Source organism: Heteronotia binoei, chromosome 1 (genome assembly GCF_032191835.1).
Source record: "Heteronotia binoei isolate CCM8104 ecotype False Entrance Well chromosome 1, APGP_CSIRO_Hbin_v1, whole genome shotgun sequence".
NCBI lineage: Eukaryota > Metazoa > Chordata > Lepidosauria > Squamata > Gekkonidae > Heteronotia > Heteronotia binoei.
The window spans coordinates 251,160,343-251,178,739 of NC_083223.1; the positions used below are offsets into that span (position 1 = coordinate 251,160,343).

At 45.3% G+C, this 18,397-nt stretch overlaps 1 protein-coding gene across 1 annotated transcript in view; it reads left to right on the forward strand.

Moving 5' to 3' along the window:
* The window catches only part of PYGM (glycogen phosphorylase, muscle associated), a 234,100-nt gene that overhangs the window by 11,338 nt on the left and 204,365 nt on the right, over positions 1–18,397 (forward strand). The window contains exons 9-19 of the mRNA XM_060252644.1: positions 1,864–2,010; positions 2,226–2,389; positions 3,182–3,296; positions 5,135–5,236; positions 6,210–6,357; positions 6,860–6,918; positions 7,100–7,241; positions 7,665–7,872; positions 8,655–8,789; positions 11,500–11,566; positions 12,121–12,392. Of these exons, the coding sequence (XP_060108627.1) occupies positions 1,864–2,010; positions 2,226–2,389; positions 3,182–3,296; positions 5,135–5,236; positions 6,210–6,357; positions 6,860–6,918; positions 7,100–7,241; positions 7,665–7,872; positions 8,655–8,789; positions 11,500–11,566; positions 12,121–12,273 (1,440 nt within the window). The 3' untranslated portion in view covers positions 12,274–12,392. The remainder of the gene's footprint in view (positions 1–1,863; positions 2,011–2,225; positions 2,390–3,181; positions 3,297–5,134; positions 5,237–6,209; positions 6,358–6,859; positions 6,919–7,099; positions 7,242–7,664; positions 7,873–8,654; positions 8,790–11,499; positions 11,567–12,120; positions 12,393–18,397) is intronic.

The following is an 18,397-nucleotide window of genomic DNA, read 5'->3' on the forward strand; positions in this document are numbered from 1 at the left end:
TGAAAGCCAGGTTTGGGGGTGAGGCCCTGTTTCCAGCAGGCTCAAAGGCAACTCTGGAAGGAGGCCGTTAGCTCTGCTCTGAAGTCCCGGTGGGTCTCTTACTCCCAGGAAATTGTTCTTAGGGTTGCAGCCTGTGTGTGTCTATTTGTGTCATTTGCATACTCAATGCTAGTGATTGCTGACCTGACAGAAATGCATTCAATACCATCTTGAGCTACTATGAAGTTTTTAGAAGGAAACTTCAGCTGGGCATTTGGGGATTAGTTTTTTAAAAATCTAAAAAAAAGTCAGATAAAGAAGAGAAAAAGGGGTAGGAGAAAATTTCATTGTAAATTATTCAGTATTATGAATAGTTACATACAAGAAGTAAAATCAACTGTATTAGTAAAAATGCATGTTTCAAATATAGAAGCAGATAATAGAACATTATTATAGTGTTCTGGAATAAATCTTTAAAAGACTAGACAAGAGCTTTCCTAATATTGGTGATAATATATCTTTAACAATTAAAAGGTTACATCTTTAACAATTAAACAAATTTCTACGCTAAATTTGAACCATCCTTTTAAAAAAGAATGTTAATTTACACCCACACCATATTCACACACACAGCCCCCTTTAAGGCCCTATATGGCCAGGGGCCTGCATACCTTAGGGACCGCCTTTCTCCATATGTTCCCCGGAGAGCACTTTGGTTTCGATCACAAAATCTACTTACAATCCCTGGCCCTAAGGAGGCCAGGCTCATGACAACTAAAGCCAGAGTCTTCTCTGTAGTGGCTCCATGCTGGTGGCATGAGTTGCCGGAAAAGGTCAGGGCCCTGCGAGAGCTCATATAGTTCCGCAGGGCTGTAAGACGGCACTCTTCCGCCAGGCATTTGTAGACTAGACTGCTGGCCACTACAGTCCTAGGTAACACATGAACCATCCCTTGAAATCTGCTGTACAGCAGTTGTGGAGAAGACAAATTAAGATTGACTTACAGAGAATCGGAAACTAAGATTATAGCGCCGAAATATTTTTAGGTGTTTTATGTTTTATATATTATTCTATGGTTTATGGTTTTAATGTATTATTGCATTTACCCATGCACATGCTTGTCTATGTGAGCCGCCCTAAGCCCGCCTTGGCGAGGAGGGCAGGATACAAATGGAATAAAAAAAAGAATATAAAAAAAATTCAGAATTAACTTCTATTTTCACGATGGGTATTCCCTATCTCCAAGGGACCCTGGGGGTTTTAGTTTGGGGTTGGGAACTTTTATTGCATGTTCCACCTGACCATACTTTTCTTGGGGTGGGTCAGGGAATAAACCCTGAGAGTTAAAACTGCTTTTAAAGCAGTCTTCCGTTACAAAGGCACCCAGATTTCCCGGCAGAAGATTCCATTTTGCACCAATTTTCATAAATGTGTATTTATTTGCGTAAAAATACTTTCAAGGCAGCAATTTAAAAGCAATAATAACACAGTAAGATACAAATGGAACAGCAGACACATCAAATCACCAATAAAACATAGCCAACCTGTTAACATAGCCATGTAAGAATCAGAGTAAAATCTGTGTAGGGGAGGGACGGTGGCTCAGTGGTAGAGCATCTGCTTGGTAAGCAGAAGGTCCCAGGTTCAATCCCCGGCATCTCCAAAAAAGGGTCCAGGCAAAATGGTGTGAAAAACCTCAGCTTGAGACCCTGGAGAGCCGCTGCCAGTCTGAGAAGACAATACTGACTTTGATGGACCAAGGGTCTGATTCAGTATAAGGCAGCTTCATATGTGTAAAATCACATAGTTCGAGAACTGTAATCTGACTTTGTGCCAGGAAAGGGTCTCTGAGACCTTCTGTGTGTCCCATTCTTTCCCCACTAGGCCTGGGATGTCACAGTGCGGACCTGTGCCTACACTAACCACACTGTACTGCCAGAAGCACTGGAGCGCTGGCCTGTCCACCTCCTTGAGACCCTCCTGCCACGTCATCTGGAAATCATCTATGAAATCAATCAGCGATTCCTTGATGTAAGTATGAATTCCCTGGGGATCCAGGGTTGGAGGCCAAGGTAATAGTAGTCACAATCCCCTGGGTATGGGCCCCAAAGCTGGGAAGGATGTTTAGAATCTAGTTACAGGAAGCAGGGGGAAAGAAACCTGAACACTTGCAGTCCAGTGCTTGATGTTTTGTATTTATAGTGATGAATAGCTTGCTTTGGTCTGGGGATCCCTCTTTCTTGCAGAAAGTCTATGCCAAGTTCCCTGGAGACCTTGACCGGTTACGGCGCATGTCCATGGTAGAGGAGGGCAGCATCAAGCGCATCAACATGGCCCACCTCTGCATCGTGGGCTCCCATGCTGTCAACGGAGTGGCTCGTATCCATTCGGAGATTTTGAAGGCCACTGTGTAAGTACCCTCCCTGTGCACTCGTGTGCCAATCTGGATCTGCTTCCTGACCCTTCTTCCTGCCAGTTTGGTGTAGTGGTTAAGTGTGCGGACTCTTATCTGGGAGAACCAGGTTTGATTCCCCACTCCTCCACTTGCACCTGCTAGCATGGCATTGGGTCAGCCACAGCTCTGGCAGAGGTTGTCCTTGAAAGGGCAGCTGCTGTGAGAGCCCTCTCCAGCCCCACCCACCTCACAGGCTGTCTGTTGTGGGCGAGGAAGGTAAAGGAGATTGTGAGCTGCTCTGAGTCTCTGATTCAGAGAGAAGGGCGGGGTATAAATCTGCAATTCTTCTTCTATGTTGCATAAGAAGTTACCTTCTACCTTGTCAGACCATTGGCCTACGAAAGCCAGTTTTGTCTGCTCTGCTCTGAGTGGCAGTAGGTCTTCAACATCTCAGCGGGGGTCTTTCATAGCCCCTGCTACCTGATCCTTTTAAACTCGAAGCAAGCACCTTTTTAAGCTATTAAATACCACGATGTTTAAAAGGATGGTATTTTTGCACTGCATAGCAGAAATGCATGCCTTTAGTAACAGAATTTATTCCTCATTTTCCTTCTGTAACATTGCTTCACCCCTCATGAATACCCAGCAATGACCTCTCATCTATCCCTTTAAATGTCCTCATCCTTCCGCTCTTTGGACTTTTTGGTCCTATGTTTTTTGTTCTCACTTCTTCTGCTGCAAGTTTTTCTCATTTCATTTCTCTTTCTGTTCTATTGATATTCTGCTCTCCCCCCATTCCCTTTCCAGGTTTAAAGACTTCTATGAGTTTGAGCCTCACAAGTTCCAGAATAAAACCAATGGCATCACCCCACGTCGTTGGCTCGTTTTATGCAACCCAGGACTGGCCGAGATCATTGCTGAGGTGAGACTATATGTGCGTTGCGGTGGGGAACAGGGGCACTTGGATGGGATGCTGATAATGTGGAGTCCAGCAACAGAGTGTCAAATGAAACAGGACTGTTTTTAGAGAGTTCCCCAGTAATGTTTAGTTTGGCCCATAGCTGGTGGTTGCCTGCAGGGCTTCGTTCTCATTTAGATCAGAGCTTTGTTTGTGGACATTAACTGAAGCCTACAGCAGAAAGAACTGCTGGGAGAAAACATTCTCAAGCAATTTCTCCTAATTTTAGTTTGCTTGCAACAATTAGGAATCTGTATTCTCTTACAAGTAATTTTTGTCCTCAGTGAAAGATGCTGCTGGCTTCAAATTAAAAAAACAAAAAACAAAGTTGAAAATGTATTGATTTTAATAATGGTTCATTGGTTTAAAGGTTTTTTTTTTCCTATGACCCTCCATGTAGAATATGAACAACAAATTAATTTTGTGCTTGCATGTTGCATTTGTGTGAAATTTAGTTTTGGTGTGATAAATTTAGTTTATGTTATTACCTCTTGCCGGGGTGTCCTGTTATCAAATCTGAGATGCTGGACATTGCTATTCTGTGTCATGTTCGAAAGGCAGTCTGTGCATGGGGAGAGGCTGTAGCTCAGTGGCAGAGCCTCTGATTGGGATGCAGAACATCCCAGGTTCAATCCTCAGCATCTCCAGATAAAGGGATCAGATAGTAGGTGATCAGAAAGAACTCCACCTGAGACTCTGGAGAGTTGCTGCCAGTCTGAGGATAGAATCATTCAGGTCGTTTTCACACTCACCTCCAGCCGGCGCGACCCCCCTCTTCACCGCGCAGGATCTGCGCGGATTTCGCACTAAATGCCGCGGAGCAGCCTTTTGCACCGGAAACGCCAGTCGCAAAAGCCGCTCAAACGTAAATCGCCAAAAAGCAGTTTGGCGTTTGCGCAGCTTTTGCGACGGGCGTTTCCGGCGCAAAAGGCTGCTCCGCGGCATTTAGTACGAAATCCGCGCAGATCCTGCGCGGTGAAGAGGGAGGTCGCGCCGGCTGGAGGTGAGTGCGAAAACAACCTTCGTGGGAAGGGACCTCCAGGGTCATCTAGTCCCACCCCTTGCACAATGCAGGAAATTCACAAGTACCTCCCCCCCACACATCCAGTGACCCCTGCTTCACGGTCAGAAGATAGCAGAAAAACTCACCAGGATCCCTGGCAAAACTGGCCACTAGACAATACTGACCTTCATAGACCCAACAGTCTGATTCAGCAGCAGGCAGATTTCATACAGTCATGTTCAGTGGCACCCTTAATTATGACCAGACACATTCCCTACCATCAAATGTAGATTTTCTACAGCTCAGAATAAGCATCTAACTTTATTGTTCAAATAGAGAGGATGGGCGAAGGCAATGTTGGTAGGAAACAATATACAGAATCCTTGTGCTCCTTAAAAAGGTAAAGGTAGTCCCCTGTGCAAGCACCAGTCGTTTCCGTCTCTGGGGTGACATCACATCACAATGTTTTTATGGCCGACTTTTTATGGGGTGGTTTGCCATTGCCTTCCCCAGTCATCTACACTTTCCCCCCAGCAAGCTGGGTACTCATTTTACTGACCTCGAAAGGGTGGAAGGTTGAGTCCCCTTGGGCCAGCTACCTGAACCCAGCTTCTGCTGGGATCAAACTCAGGTCATAAGCAGAGAGTGTGGACTTCAGTACTGCAGCTTTACCTCTTTGCGCCCTGGGGCTGCTTTGTGCTCCTTAGTCACCCGTATTTTTCCAAATGTCCCACATCTGATTGGAGAATGCACATCCATACCCTTACCCATCCTGACTCTTTCTTCCTGCTTTCTCCAGCGCATTGGAGAGGAGTACATCGCAGATTTGGATCAGCTGAAGAAACTGCTGAACTATGTGGAAGACGAGGGCTTCATCCGGGACATAGCAAAAGTCAAGCAGGTGAGGGAGAGGAGGAAGGCCAGGAAGCCTTCATGCCATTTCCGCATCCAGGTCAGCCTGTTGCAGGCAAAGCCAGCTTTCTTCATAGGAGCCCTCCTGGATCATCTTTTTTTGCCTTACTTGTTGCTCTGCTGCAATGGACTACTCTCTACTTTTTCATACCATTTCAGTTACCCATTCCTGACTTTTTTACACTACTCCATCTAAGGCCCATCTGGGACAGCGATGCCCTTTACTCTGTAAAGCACTTAGCACAGCAGTGCTCCCTCTAAGCTGTGGAGTCTTGGTGAGCAAAAATTCTGCTTCATGAGCTACTGGCATTAAAGTTGTCAGTGAGCAATTTGGCTACTGTATAAGTTAGTTTGCTCTGCGGCCATCCTTCCTGAACCAAGACAAAAATGTGTGAGTGGAGGCTAAAAAACTGTGAGCTAGATCACATTAACTCAGCTTAGAGGGAATGCTGAGTGAGAGTAAGAAAACAAATGGAGCTGACAGCCTTTCACATGGCAGGGCCTGAATTTGGGCCTAGTTTTATGTAACATATTAGGCTTTCTTTATCCTGGTTAAGGTAATACTAAAACCACAAAGCAATAAAGCTAAGTAGATAAAACACATTTTTTAAAAAACATAATGGACTAAAATAACAGCCTAGGCAAGAAATTTGTCAACAGCATTTCCTGGAAGTGTTCAAATTTGGAACTCAGTAATTCTCCAAGGGAAAAGGAGTGTCATGGTTTTCAGGCAGTCAGAGAACTAGGATGGGGGGGTGGTACTTCCCTCCTCCCAGTTTTTATCACACCCTATATGTGAAACTTGACAGGAAAAAATATGGTACCAACAACCAGAAAAAACATTTTAGGACTTCTTATATATATGTGACAGAATTCCGAGCATAGGGTCTCTTTCTCTCTCTGCCAAAAGATGTCCTCTGTTTGTAATTCTGTTACTCCCTTTCCCTCCTCCCCCTCCCCAGGAGAACAAGCTGAAGTTTGCTGCCTTGCTGGAGAAAGAGTACAAGGTGAAGATCAACCCCAACTCGCTCTTTGACATCCAGGTGAAGAGAATCCATGAGTACAAGAGGCAGCTGCTGAACTGTCTTCACATCATCACCTTCTACAACCGTGAGTGCCGTCTGTTTCCTCTGCCAGACCTGAAGCCCTGTCCTGCTGCCCCCTTCCCCAATCCCTGATCTTCCACCATCTCCTTTGTGACCCCACTGGGTTCATGGTTATCAAGCGGCAGCCGCTTAATTGCATCTTGCCCTCTGTGGGGTTCTGATTGACTGCACTACAATTTCCAAAGGGGTCCAGAAGGTGTAGAATAAAAGACAGAGGCATTAGTCTCTTTGTCTCTCTTACCTGCTCGTACTCCAAAACAGGGTAGTGATGGACCCGCTGTGCAGCATGTCCTTCTCTCATGCCTTCTTTTACACCTCCTGCTACCAGAATGGGGAAACGAGCGATCATTGGTCTACTACCCCCAACACAAGGAGGTTCACTGGGTTGATACTTGGTCCATCTTTGCGCCATGAAACTGGGGAGGAGGATACTAGGCAAACCATTCTAACTCTTCTTTCCCTCTTTTGTGTTCTCTCTCTGCCCCTTACCCCGCCCGTCCTTGCAGGGATCAGGAGAGAACCAAACAAACATTTTGTGCCCCGGACAATCATGATTGGAGGCAAAGTGAGAAGCAGGGGGGTGATGGGTTAAAGGGGGTTGTGGCTGTGGGGCTTGTTGTTGGGATGAGGACGGTTAATCAAGGGAGCCGGGAGTGAGTGTGCATGGAAGAACTGGGAGGACTTTGCCACCACAGTTACCATGACAATTGTGGATACCCTTATGTGTCCCTCTTCCCTCCCTGTAGGCTGCCCCTGGGTATCACATGGCCAAGATGATCATCAAGCTCATCACATCCATTGGAGACATCGTCAACAATGACCCCATTGTTGGTGATCGACTCAAGGTCATCTTCTTGGAAAATTACCGTGTCTCGCTGGCGGAAAAAGGTGAGTTGGGCTGTGTTGTGTCTGTGACCCTTTGGCAGTTGCAGTGTCCAGAGGCTTCCCCCATTTATTTTTATTTATTTGTTTCCATAAATTTATATTCCGCCCTTTCTCATGGTGGGCTCAAGGCAGATTCCAACATGATAGAACAATTAAAAACCAACAATATAACAATCAAATAAATAAGCAATAGAACAGTCAAACAATTAACACCGATTAAAAATGTTAAACCGTTAAGCCATTAGCTCAGAATTAACTTAAGGCAGCATGGATGGTGTGGATAGATAAATTAGATCATACTTGTCACAGCTTAGGTATCCAAAAAATGTCAACTCTATTGGCCCGATTTTAGCAATCAAGATGGCAGTCAGTGCTGGGAGGCCAGTTAGATGGTATAATAAGTCTTTGCTTCTGCCTCTTTTGCAGTGGTTCCAGCGGCCGACCTCTCTGAGCAGATTTCCACAGCTGGCACAGAAGCTTCCGGTACCGGGAACATGAAATTTATGCTGAATGGAGCACTCACGATTGGCACCATGGATGGAGCCAATGTGGAGATGGCTGAGGAAGCCAGAGAAGAGAACTTCTTCATTTTCGGCATGCAGGTGGAAGATGTGGAAGAGCTGGACAGGAAGGGGTAGGTGCTAGAGAGGGTCGGAATAATCCCACAGGTTCTAGGTCACCAGGACTTCTGCCCCATCTCCTTCCAACCTCTTTGGCTGTCCTGTCTCTGGGGGTAGGCACATATATACAGTTTGCTAGGTGCTGTGCAGACCACACGAAAAAGGTTAAATCTTCGAGTCCTGTCAGTGATTGCTTAGAGAGTTAAATACGCTTTGGAAATTAAATATCCTTTGCCTAGAGGATGAGCTAGGTGTTCAACTGTCTAAGCAGAAGCTAGAAAAACAATATAGAAAGATGGTAAAATGACCATCTTAGATGAGCATATTCTGTAATTTTCCTGTGAATCATTACACAAAGAATGTTTGTACAATATGGTCATTTTAATTTGTTGAAAGATAATGGGCAAACACTGAGAGCCAGTTTGTAGTGGTTAAGTGTGCGGACACTTATTTGGGACAATTGGGTTTGATTCCCCACTCCTCCACTTGCACCTGCTGATGTGACCTTTAGTCAGCCACAAGTTCTCTTAGAGCTGTTCTGGGAGAGCTCTCTCAGCCCCACCTACCTCACAGGGTGCCTTTTGTGGGGAGGGGAAGGGAAAGGAGATTGTAAGCTGCTCTGAGGCTCCTTTGGGTAGTAAAGGGCGAGGTATAACTCCAATTGGTGCAGAGGGTTACCTGCATTGGATGGGGGTGGCGTAGGTGGGGAAGAGAAGCAAGGGGGACCGTCATGGGACAGATGTAGGTGCCATTCACCTGTCTGCTAATGCTAAATGGCCTCTGTTTCTCCCCACAGATACTGTGCCAAGGATTACTACGACCACATCCCAGAGCTCAAGCAGGCTATTGACCAGATGAGCAGCGGCTTCTTCTCTCCCAAGCAGCCAGATCTCTTTAAAGATATTGTCAACATGCTTATGTATCATGACAGGTAAGATCAGCAGATTTGATGAAAGGCCCTGGGACCATTCTGGCTAACTGGCTTCACCCTGATGGGGCTGTTTGCTTTGCAGTGCAACTGAGAGGCTGGCTATACCTCCTAGACAGAGCCTTCCTTCAGAATAGAGGCAGGACAGGATGGGTTTGGGTCCTCTCCAGGCCAGCAATACAGACTTCTCCCAGAATTCCCTGTTGCCTTCATCTCTGAATTTTCACCTGTGGGCACAATTGAGCAAGAACTTATCCTGGAGATACTATTAAATCAAATGGGAAACTGCTCCTGTTCCTTTGGATGGGGCTTATGCAAGAGAGGTTTTCCACTAGATTGGGTTCCTTGTTGTTTTTTAAATGTGTCAGGTAGAAACATTAATCTTAAAAACTGATTTAAAAAAAAAAAAGGAAATGCATCAATGGTCAAAGGATTTCAAGGATATTTATAATATAAAATAAAACAATAAAACCAAGTCCAATACACTATAACCAGCTTTAAACTATAAACCCAGCAGTCCTGGTTTTTTATAAGGCTTAAAAGTCGTCACAACAATAAAAGCATCTACTTGAGTTTTTAGGATCCTTTAAACAAAAGTCGCCCCGTGGCGCAGAGTGGTAAAACTGCAGTACTGCAGTCTGAACTCTCTGCTCATGACCTGAGTTTGATCCCGGCGGAAGCTGGGTTCAGGTAGCCGGATCAAGGTTGACTTAGCCTTCCATCTTTGCAAAGTCGGTAAAATGAGTACCCAGCTTGCTGGGGGGAAAGTGTAGATGACTGGGGAAGGCAATGGCAAACCACTCCATTAAAAATCTGTGAAAACGTCATGATGTGATGTCACCCCCGAGTTGGAAACGACTGGTGCTTGCACAGAGGACTCCTTTTACCTTTTTAAACAAAATCTGCCTGAGCCACAGAACTTACTCTGCAAGCATTGAATGTGCACATGAACACACATGAAGCTGCCTTATACAGAATCAGACCATTGGTACATCAAGGTCAGTATTGTCTATTCAGACCAGCAGTGGCTCTCCAGGGTCTCAGGTGGAGGTCTTTCATGTCACCTACTGCCTGGTCCTTTTAACTGGAGATGCTGGGGATTGAACCTGGGACTTTCTGCATGCCAAGTAGATCCTCGACCGCTGAGTCAGTTAGCATGTTGAATGGTGGTCCAGGCAAATATCCATTGCAATCATGTATGCATTTTCCATTGGCCATCATTAAAGAAAATGAACATGGAAATGGTGATTAGGAAGGTATTACAGGGGTCCGTCCTCCACCCATGTTTATTTCTTGGAAATCCAGCTATTTATACTTGTGGTCACCATTCATGGTCAGGCATACATGTTTGCATTAAGTACAGTTTGTACAAAGAGCAATGTATGATTCAGTTCTCTGTTAAACAGACTGTTTGGGGCTGCTCCTGCCTGCTATTATTACAAAAGGGCAAAAGTCTGCCCTGCCCCAGTCTTTCATCCTTTTTTTACCCTGTGTTTCAACATTCCCAGAGGCCCAGATGAAGTGGTTTCTGTAGGTCAGGCAACTTGAGATCCAAGAAAGCAGGAGAGTCCTTGCCCCACCTACAAAAGCCATTCTCAGAAACTTCACTCATGAGGGATGTTTTGGTGGGCCGAAGAAAGAGGTGCAGTAAAAAGTGCCTCTGTGGCCAGAGTGGTGGAGGTGGTACATAAGAAGAATTAATATCCCGCCCTCCACTCCGAAGAGTCTCAGAGTGGCTCAGTCTCCTTTACCTTCCTCTCCCACAACAGACACCCTGTGAGGTAGGTGGGGCTGGAGAGGGCTCTCACAGCAGCTGCCCTTTCAAGGACAACCTCTGCCAGAGCTATGGCTGACCCAAGGCCATGCTAGCAGGTTCAAGTGGAGGAGTGGGGAATCAAACCCGGTTCTCCCAGATAAGAGTCCGCACACTTAACCACTACACCAAACTGGCTCTCCATAGAACTTTGCGCTTGTGCCTTGCCTGGATTATTCCACAAATTGTCCAGCAGGTGGCAGTCTAAGGTGGGGGTTTGTGCCAAGTGGCTGAGGGTGGCCCTAAGATGCCCTCCATATTGCCCCAATTGCCTGACCATGAATGGTGCCCACAAGCATAAAAAGCTGGGTTTCCAAGAAATATACATGGGTAGAAGATGGACCCCTGTAATATCTTTCCAATCACCATTTCTGTGTTCATTTTCCTAAAAACTGACCAATTGAAAATGCATACATTATTGCAATGGATATTTGCCTGGACCACCACTGGAAAATAAAATCCTGGGCTTCCGTTTTCCAGAAGGCTGAGTTGAGACATCAGCTATGTCATTTAGGTATCTGTGCTAATTGGGCTTCCAATAAGTATAACAATGATTTATTCAGCACCATTAGTGTACTTTGCACATTAAGAGTTACCTAAGCAGCAAAGGCAGATTCCTGCTCTGAAGAGTTTACAGTCTAAACTTCAAAAGGGTAGACCTGACTTCAGTCTAAACTTCAAAAAGGTAGAGGGTCCTTTGGAGGCTTCTCTTGCCAGAGCCGTGACATCCCTAAACCATTATGTCACAGAACAAGAGTGCAGGATTTGGGAGGGGCAATGTCTTAGGAGGGAACCCCCCACTCTGTTTGTTCCACTTGGGTTCTCCCACATTGAGAAATGTGGCAGGTCTTCTTTGATGGATTAAAATGGCTGCTTTTTCTGGTACTCTCCACTCTGTAGGTTCAAAGTGTTTGCCGATTATGAGGCCTACATTAAATGTCAAGAGAAGGTCAGCGCTCTGTACAAGGTGAGGCAACCCCTAATGAGAGTGAGAGTTGTGCATTGTGACAAGAGATCGGGCCACTGTGGGAGGGGTACAGAGGGTGTGTCACATTTGGTCAGGTGTTAGCAGTAGACACCATATTGCCCATCACCCAATCTCGTATTTACCTCAGCACATTTGGAGACTTTCATTCCCTTCATACCTTCAAACCCCAGGCCACTTGCTACCTCCTCTCCATCTGTTACAACATATTTTTTCTTCAGATATCCTAATTCGCTATTTATTTGTTAATATTGACTAAAAATGATCTCTCTTGCCTGGCAACCAGAAGCCGGCAGAAGGAAGCCCATCCTAATAGTAAGAGCAGGGTGACAGCAGTTCCATACAAAAGCCAGCCTAACACAGAGTTGGTTAGTGTATCGTCAAACAATTCCAGTGTGAGGGTGTCCTATTTCTGGTAGCTGCCCACCAAACCTCAGAGAACAGGAACACTTGAGAGGACCTTCCATGATGAACTGGGAGGGGGGAGGCTGGCATCCTTCTCTCTCTTGATCCTATCTGCTCTCCTTCTGTCTCAGAACACTAAGGAATGGACCAAGAAGGCCATCTGGAACATTGCCTGCTCTGGAAAGTTCTCCAGCGACCGCACAATTGCCCAGTATGCCCGCGAAATCTGGGGTGTTGAACCAAGCCGCCAGAAGATCCCTGCCCCTGATGACCCGCGGGAGTGAGTGCCCGACCTCTTCTTGTACCTGTCACCCCTTGAACCACCAGCAATTTCAACAGAGCAGCTGCATTTGGGTTGCTTCCCCTCTATCCTGGCTCTTAATGTACAATCCTTTTTTTCTGGGTGTGTTTGTGTGTGAGGGAAGCGAAGAGGGGGAGGAAATTCCTTTTCTCTTTCCAGCCATGAATTCAGTGCACTCCCCTCATCTTCCTCCCTCTCCCCCCAGACAATGCTACTTAGTTTAAGGGGACTTTGTTAATATATTGTCCCTTTCCCTTTTTATAATCCATCTCTGCTTTTTATAGAAATTAACATCACCTCAGTTCTTCTCAAGGTTTTCATTATGCAGGAAGTTCCCCTTCAATGGGGCATCTCTGACCCATTTTTAATCTGCAAAAAAATATATGGCCAGGAAGCGGAGGGGGGGTTTGTATTTCCACTTGCAGAGCAGCTCCTTGTTAAAAGGGGCAATGTGGACGTTGGGGGAGGAGGAAAAGGAGCCTCTGTGCAAGAAAAAAAAAATAAAGGTTTGGACCTGTCATCCACAGAAATGTATTTTTATGGGGAGGGCAAACTTTTTAGAATGTCTCATGTTACCGTTGTGCGAGGAGTCAGGCTGGAGTAATTCCCAATTTTTTTTTTTTTTAACAAAAGCTGAAGAATAGCTGATGTCATCCTAGATCCAAGTGGGCAGCCGTGTTGGTCTGAAGCAGTAGAACAAAGTAGGAGTCAAGTTTCACCTTTAAGACCAACAAAGTTTTATTCAGAATGTAAGCTTTTGTATGCAGGCATACCTCTTCAGATGAGGGGATAAGGTACAGTGGGCTGAAATACATGTAGTTGGTGGGTTAAGAGTGCAAACTGGTACAAAGCTAGGATCACATGGCAAAACAGTGCAACAAATTAGAAGGCCATTTGGTCTGGATAGCCATAAAAGGTAATACAAGTTGCCTGCCAATTGGTGTTGCTGCGAGTCTAGGTAAAACAGAAGGACATCCTAGAAGAAGAGCTGTTTTTTATACCCTGCTTTTCTCTACCTTAAGGAGCCAGGTGACTTACAATTGCCGTCCCTTCCTCTCCCCACAACCAACACCTTGTGAGGTAGATGGGGCTGAGAAAGTTCTGAGAGGACTGGCCTAAGATCACCCAACAGGCCTCATGTGGAGGAGGAATGAGGAATCAAACCCAGTTCTACAGATCAGAGTCCCACACTCTTAACCACTACATCTTGCTGGCTAATCTAGGTGTAGTTGTCTGCCTTGACATAATGGCCATGTGAGGGAAAGATATTGCAGAAGGAAGTTCTTACAAATCATAATTTAAAAGGGATGATAGTGAGTCCCCCACCCCTGGGACTTTCTCCTTGTACAGCCTCTCTTTTTAAACTGATTTGCTGCCAGTGTGAAGCAGCTACGCATGAGTGAGTGCATTTGCCTCGCTAGCATCACATTTAAATCTGCTCTTTGTCTCCTACCTTGGGAGAAACTTACCATTCTTGCCTTAGAGTGGGAGAGAGAAAAACTGTAACCCATATGCCTATTGTCTGCAACACCCCTTTCTGTTTTGGAAAATGCCACAATGTGCCTACCCCCACAAATATCGCCACGTGTTCAAGCTTCTACTCTGCCCTTTTTTAAAAGAAAGAACCAGGAAAATAATGCCATGACCTGGATGGCATGGGCTAGCCCAGTCTCATCAAATCTTGGAAGCTAAGTGGAAGCAGCCCTGATGGGAGACCTCCAAGGAAGTCCAGGGCCACCATGCAGAGGGAGGCAATGGCAAACCACCTCTGCTTTTCTCTCGCCTTGAAAGCCCTAGCAGGTTGTCATACGTTGGCTGCAATTTGGTGGTGCTTTCCACCACCAGGGAGATAATGCCTGTCAGTCTTTCAGTTGTTGGGTGAGGAAATCAAATGGTCCTACTGGGAGCTTCCTGCAAGGGAATTGCCAGGTGCACCAGGTACGGTCCATCTGTTGAGGAACACAGCTGATCTGGTGCCAGGACATGAATAACAGTGTAGCTATGATGGTCTTATTTTTGCTTTGTTGTTGGAACATTCCTACCTCGCAGGTGCTCGGCCTGAACTGGGGGAGAGTTCTTCCTTTTAGTGCTTTTGCAGGTGGGGAATTGGGGGAGAGTTCTTCCTTATTGTGCTTTTGCAGGTGGAGAATTGGGGAATAGTTCTTTTTTGTGTTTTTGCAAGGGGGCTTTGACTTGGAGGAGCTCTGCAAATTTGTGAAACTGATTGTGGGTTCTGTGAGATTTGAATTGGCAAGGCTCTAGTGCCTGTTTCTCTGAAGTTCCAAGGAGACAGCTAAAGCTGGAGTTTATTTTTGGGCATGCTTGGCAGGGAGAACAGCAGGTTTTTTGATGACATGCTTTCCAGACACAGGCCATCTCTGCTTTCTGGTGATGCTGCTTTCCCCTCATTGCATATAAATGTGTGGCTGGGAAGTGAAGAACTGGGTAGCTTTCTGCACATACTTGTCTTCCCTTTTTTCCTTTCAGTGATGTCTTCTTCCATTGCAGACCTTGGGGCTGGGGTTCCTACTTTCCAGCCATATATCTTGGGTTCTTGAAGTGGGAAGGCCTGGGATTCATTGAGAGCTCTTCTCTTATATATTTGAAAATAACAACTCTCAGAAGGAATAAACGACAAAGAATCTCTGGGCATCTTAAAGACCCTGAAGACTTATTGTGACAGCGGCTTTGGTGGCATATGAAATATTAGCAGTTACACACATTTGGGAAGAGAGGGGGAAAAGAAACTGTGGGCCTGAAAGAAGATTGAGGGGTGCTGTGAAGTACATAAGATAAACCATGTTGGATTGAGCCAGAGGCCCATTCAGTTCACACAGTGGCCAAAATCCAGGCGCCATCAGGAAGTCCACCAGTAGGGTCAGGACACTAAAAGCCCTACCACTGTTGCCCCCCAAGCACCAAGGATACAGAGCATCACTGCCCCAGACATGGTATTCCCTCTATACCTTCTGTCTAATAGCCACAAATGGACCTCTGTTCTATATGTTCATCCCCTCTTGAAGCTGTCTATGCTTGTAGTCACCACCACTTCCTGAGGCAGTGAATTCCGTGTGTTAATTACTCTTTGTGCGGAGAAGTACTTTCTTTCTTTGTAAAACTGAATATGTCAGAAGAGTGATCATTCATGGCATCAGTGAATGGTAACAGTCTTCCTAGTTAAGATCTACCGTGACAATCACCACTATACTCTGTACCAAACCCAGATGTAATTATGTCTGCATGCTTACTTATTCTGAAAAATTTTATGCCCCCTTTCCAGGGAACCTGCTTGAGGTGGCTTAAAAAACAAAACATAACACAAACATAAAATAAACAGCTGTTAATTAAAATCCAGCATGAAAGCCCAGCCACAGATGACTGCGCAGCTTAAAATGAATGCAACAGTTTCAAGGCTAAAAGCACACTATTAAAAATGGCATCAAGAGATCAATCCTTTAATTAAAAGCCTGGGTAAACAGAAACCTTTGGACCTGGCACCTAAAAGAGAGTAGCTTAGGTGCCAAGTGAGCCTCAAGAAGAAGGACATTCTGTAGATGAGGTGCCACTACTCCAAAAGCCCTGTCTCTAGTTGCCACCTGCCTCACCTCTGTCAGCAGGGACCTTGAGGGCAGGGCTTCTGAGAGAAATCTTAGCTGGTGGCCTGAACAGTAGGGAAGTCCAAATTCACTCAGGCAGCGATATTGCAGGGCCTAACAGCAGCTTCCCAGCAGTTGAGGGCTCCTTCATCAGTCCTCTTCCAATGTAATACCACTGCACCATCTGGTAGCAAGGCCTCTTCTGCTGTCTACATGGGACCAATGAGTCTAAACCAGAGAAGAAATGGGCCCACATCTGCCAGCAACAAATGATCATGTTCAGAAACCGTTTCAGTCTCCCAGGGCACTCTGCTGTTGACCTTAATATCAGCCAGACTTTGCCTCAAATACTTCAATGGAAGGTTCCAATGTGAAGTTGCTAAACTGGAATTTTCCCTGCAAATGTGATTATGTTGACGTAAATTGAGACCAGGGTTTCTTCTTCAGGTGTTACACTAGCACACATGCTCTAAAACTATTGCATTATCACAATCTACATCACAGTTGAGAATGGTCACTGAAGTGTCACAAACCTTCTGTACCTCATGGCTTTTGGGCTTTTTTTTTTTTTTTAATACAGTTCTCGGTTTTGGTTGTTCACAATTTTCTCTCTGTCCCCAAGGATACAGATATACATTTATCTGCCAATGGAGGATAACACTTCATGTATCTGACAACGTTGACTCTGGCATATGGAAGTGTGGGCTATAACAAATGTGTCAGAATTCACATATAACACTACTTTTCAGCCTGTTTTGCCAATGGAGAGCACATGTGAAAAACAGGCAAGAATATCAGGTTTCAGCACTTTTAAATATGCTTGTGGCAGGCGCTTTAATGGACAGATATCGGTGAAGGAAGGCTGATTTGCAATTGCATTTCAGATCTCCTGTCCTTTACAATACCTGTGTGTTGTAGTCTAAATCTTTCAAGTACCATCTTTGATAAATGCCCTCTGGAACCTGAAGGGAGGCGTCTGGTATATGAGCTTTGGATCCTCAAGGAAACTCCACTCTAGCCAGCAGAAGACTATAAAAGCAGGACAAATGCGACACTATCCTCAGGTGTGGCATCGTGCTGCCCCACCTGCAAATATTGTGTGCAGATGCTGGAGTGTGTGCAGATGTAAGCAAGGCTTCCAGCCGCTGGTCTGGAGGAAAGGATGTTTATTATTTTATTTTATTTTTTTTATTCGATTTATATCCCGCCCTACCCCACCAAGGTGGGCTCAGGGCGGCTTACAACACAAAATGCTAACAAAGTCAATTTAAAATACATTAATAATACATTAATAATTATAATTATGCAATAAAATACATAAAATACATATAAAATACATAAAAGCACGCTTCAGTATGTACTATGCTACCTTCCTTAGATCAATTCTTCAATATTCCAGTATTGAATAATCTGATGTTCGAGATTTGAATGTTCAGGCATTCCGATAACAATTAATTATATGCCAACCGGAAGAGGGCTGTTTTGCAGGCCCTGCAGAACTGTTCAAGGTTCCGCAGGCCCTCACCTCCTCCGGGAGCTGATTCCACCAACAGGGAGCTGCAATCGAGAAGGCCCTGTCTCTGGTCATAAGAACGAAAGAACATAAGAGAAGCCATGTTAGATCAGGCCAATGGCCCATCCAGTCCAACATTCTGTGTCACACAGCGGCCAAATATATATATATATATATATATACACAAACACACACACACTGTGGCTAATAGCCACTGATGGACCTCTGCTCCATATTTTTATCTAACCCCTTCTTGAAGGTGGCTATGCTTGTGGACGCCACCACCTCCTGTGGCAGTGAATTCCACATGTTAATCACCCTTTGGGTGAAGAAGTACTTCCTTTTATCCGTTTTAACCTGTCTGCTCAGCAATTTCATCAAATGCCCACGAGTTCTTGTATTGTGAGAAAGGGAGAAAAGTACTTCTTTCTCTACTGTCTCCATCCCATGCATTATCTTGTAAACTTCTATCATGTCACCCCTCAGTTGACGTTTCTCTAAGCTAAAGAGCCCTAAGCGTTTCAACCTTTCTTCATAGGGAAGGTGTTCCAGCCCTTTAATCATTTTAGTTGCCCTTTTCTGAACTTTCTCCAATGCTATAATATCCTTTTTGAGGTGCGGCGACCAGAACTGCACACAGTACTCCAAATGAGACCGCACCATCGATTTATACAGAGGCATTATGATACTGGCTGATTTGTTTTCAATTCCCTTCCTAATAATTCCCAGCATGGCGTTGGTCACTTTCAGACGGGCCTCCTTTGGCCCAGGGATTGTAAGAAGGTTTTGAGACCCCGATCTCAGCACTCTCTGGGGAGCATGTGGGGAGAGACGGTCCCTAAGGTAGGCAGGTCCCAGGCCATAAAGAGCTTTAAAGGTCATAACCAGCACCTTGTACCGAACTCGGTATGTTATCGGCAGCCAGTAGAGTCCCCGAAGCCCCGGCTGAATGTGCTCCCGTCTAGGATGTAAGCTACTCACATGTGTTTGTGGTGGGG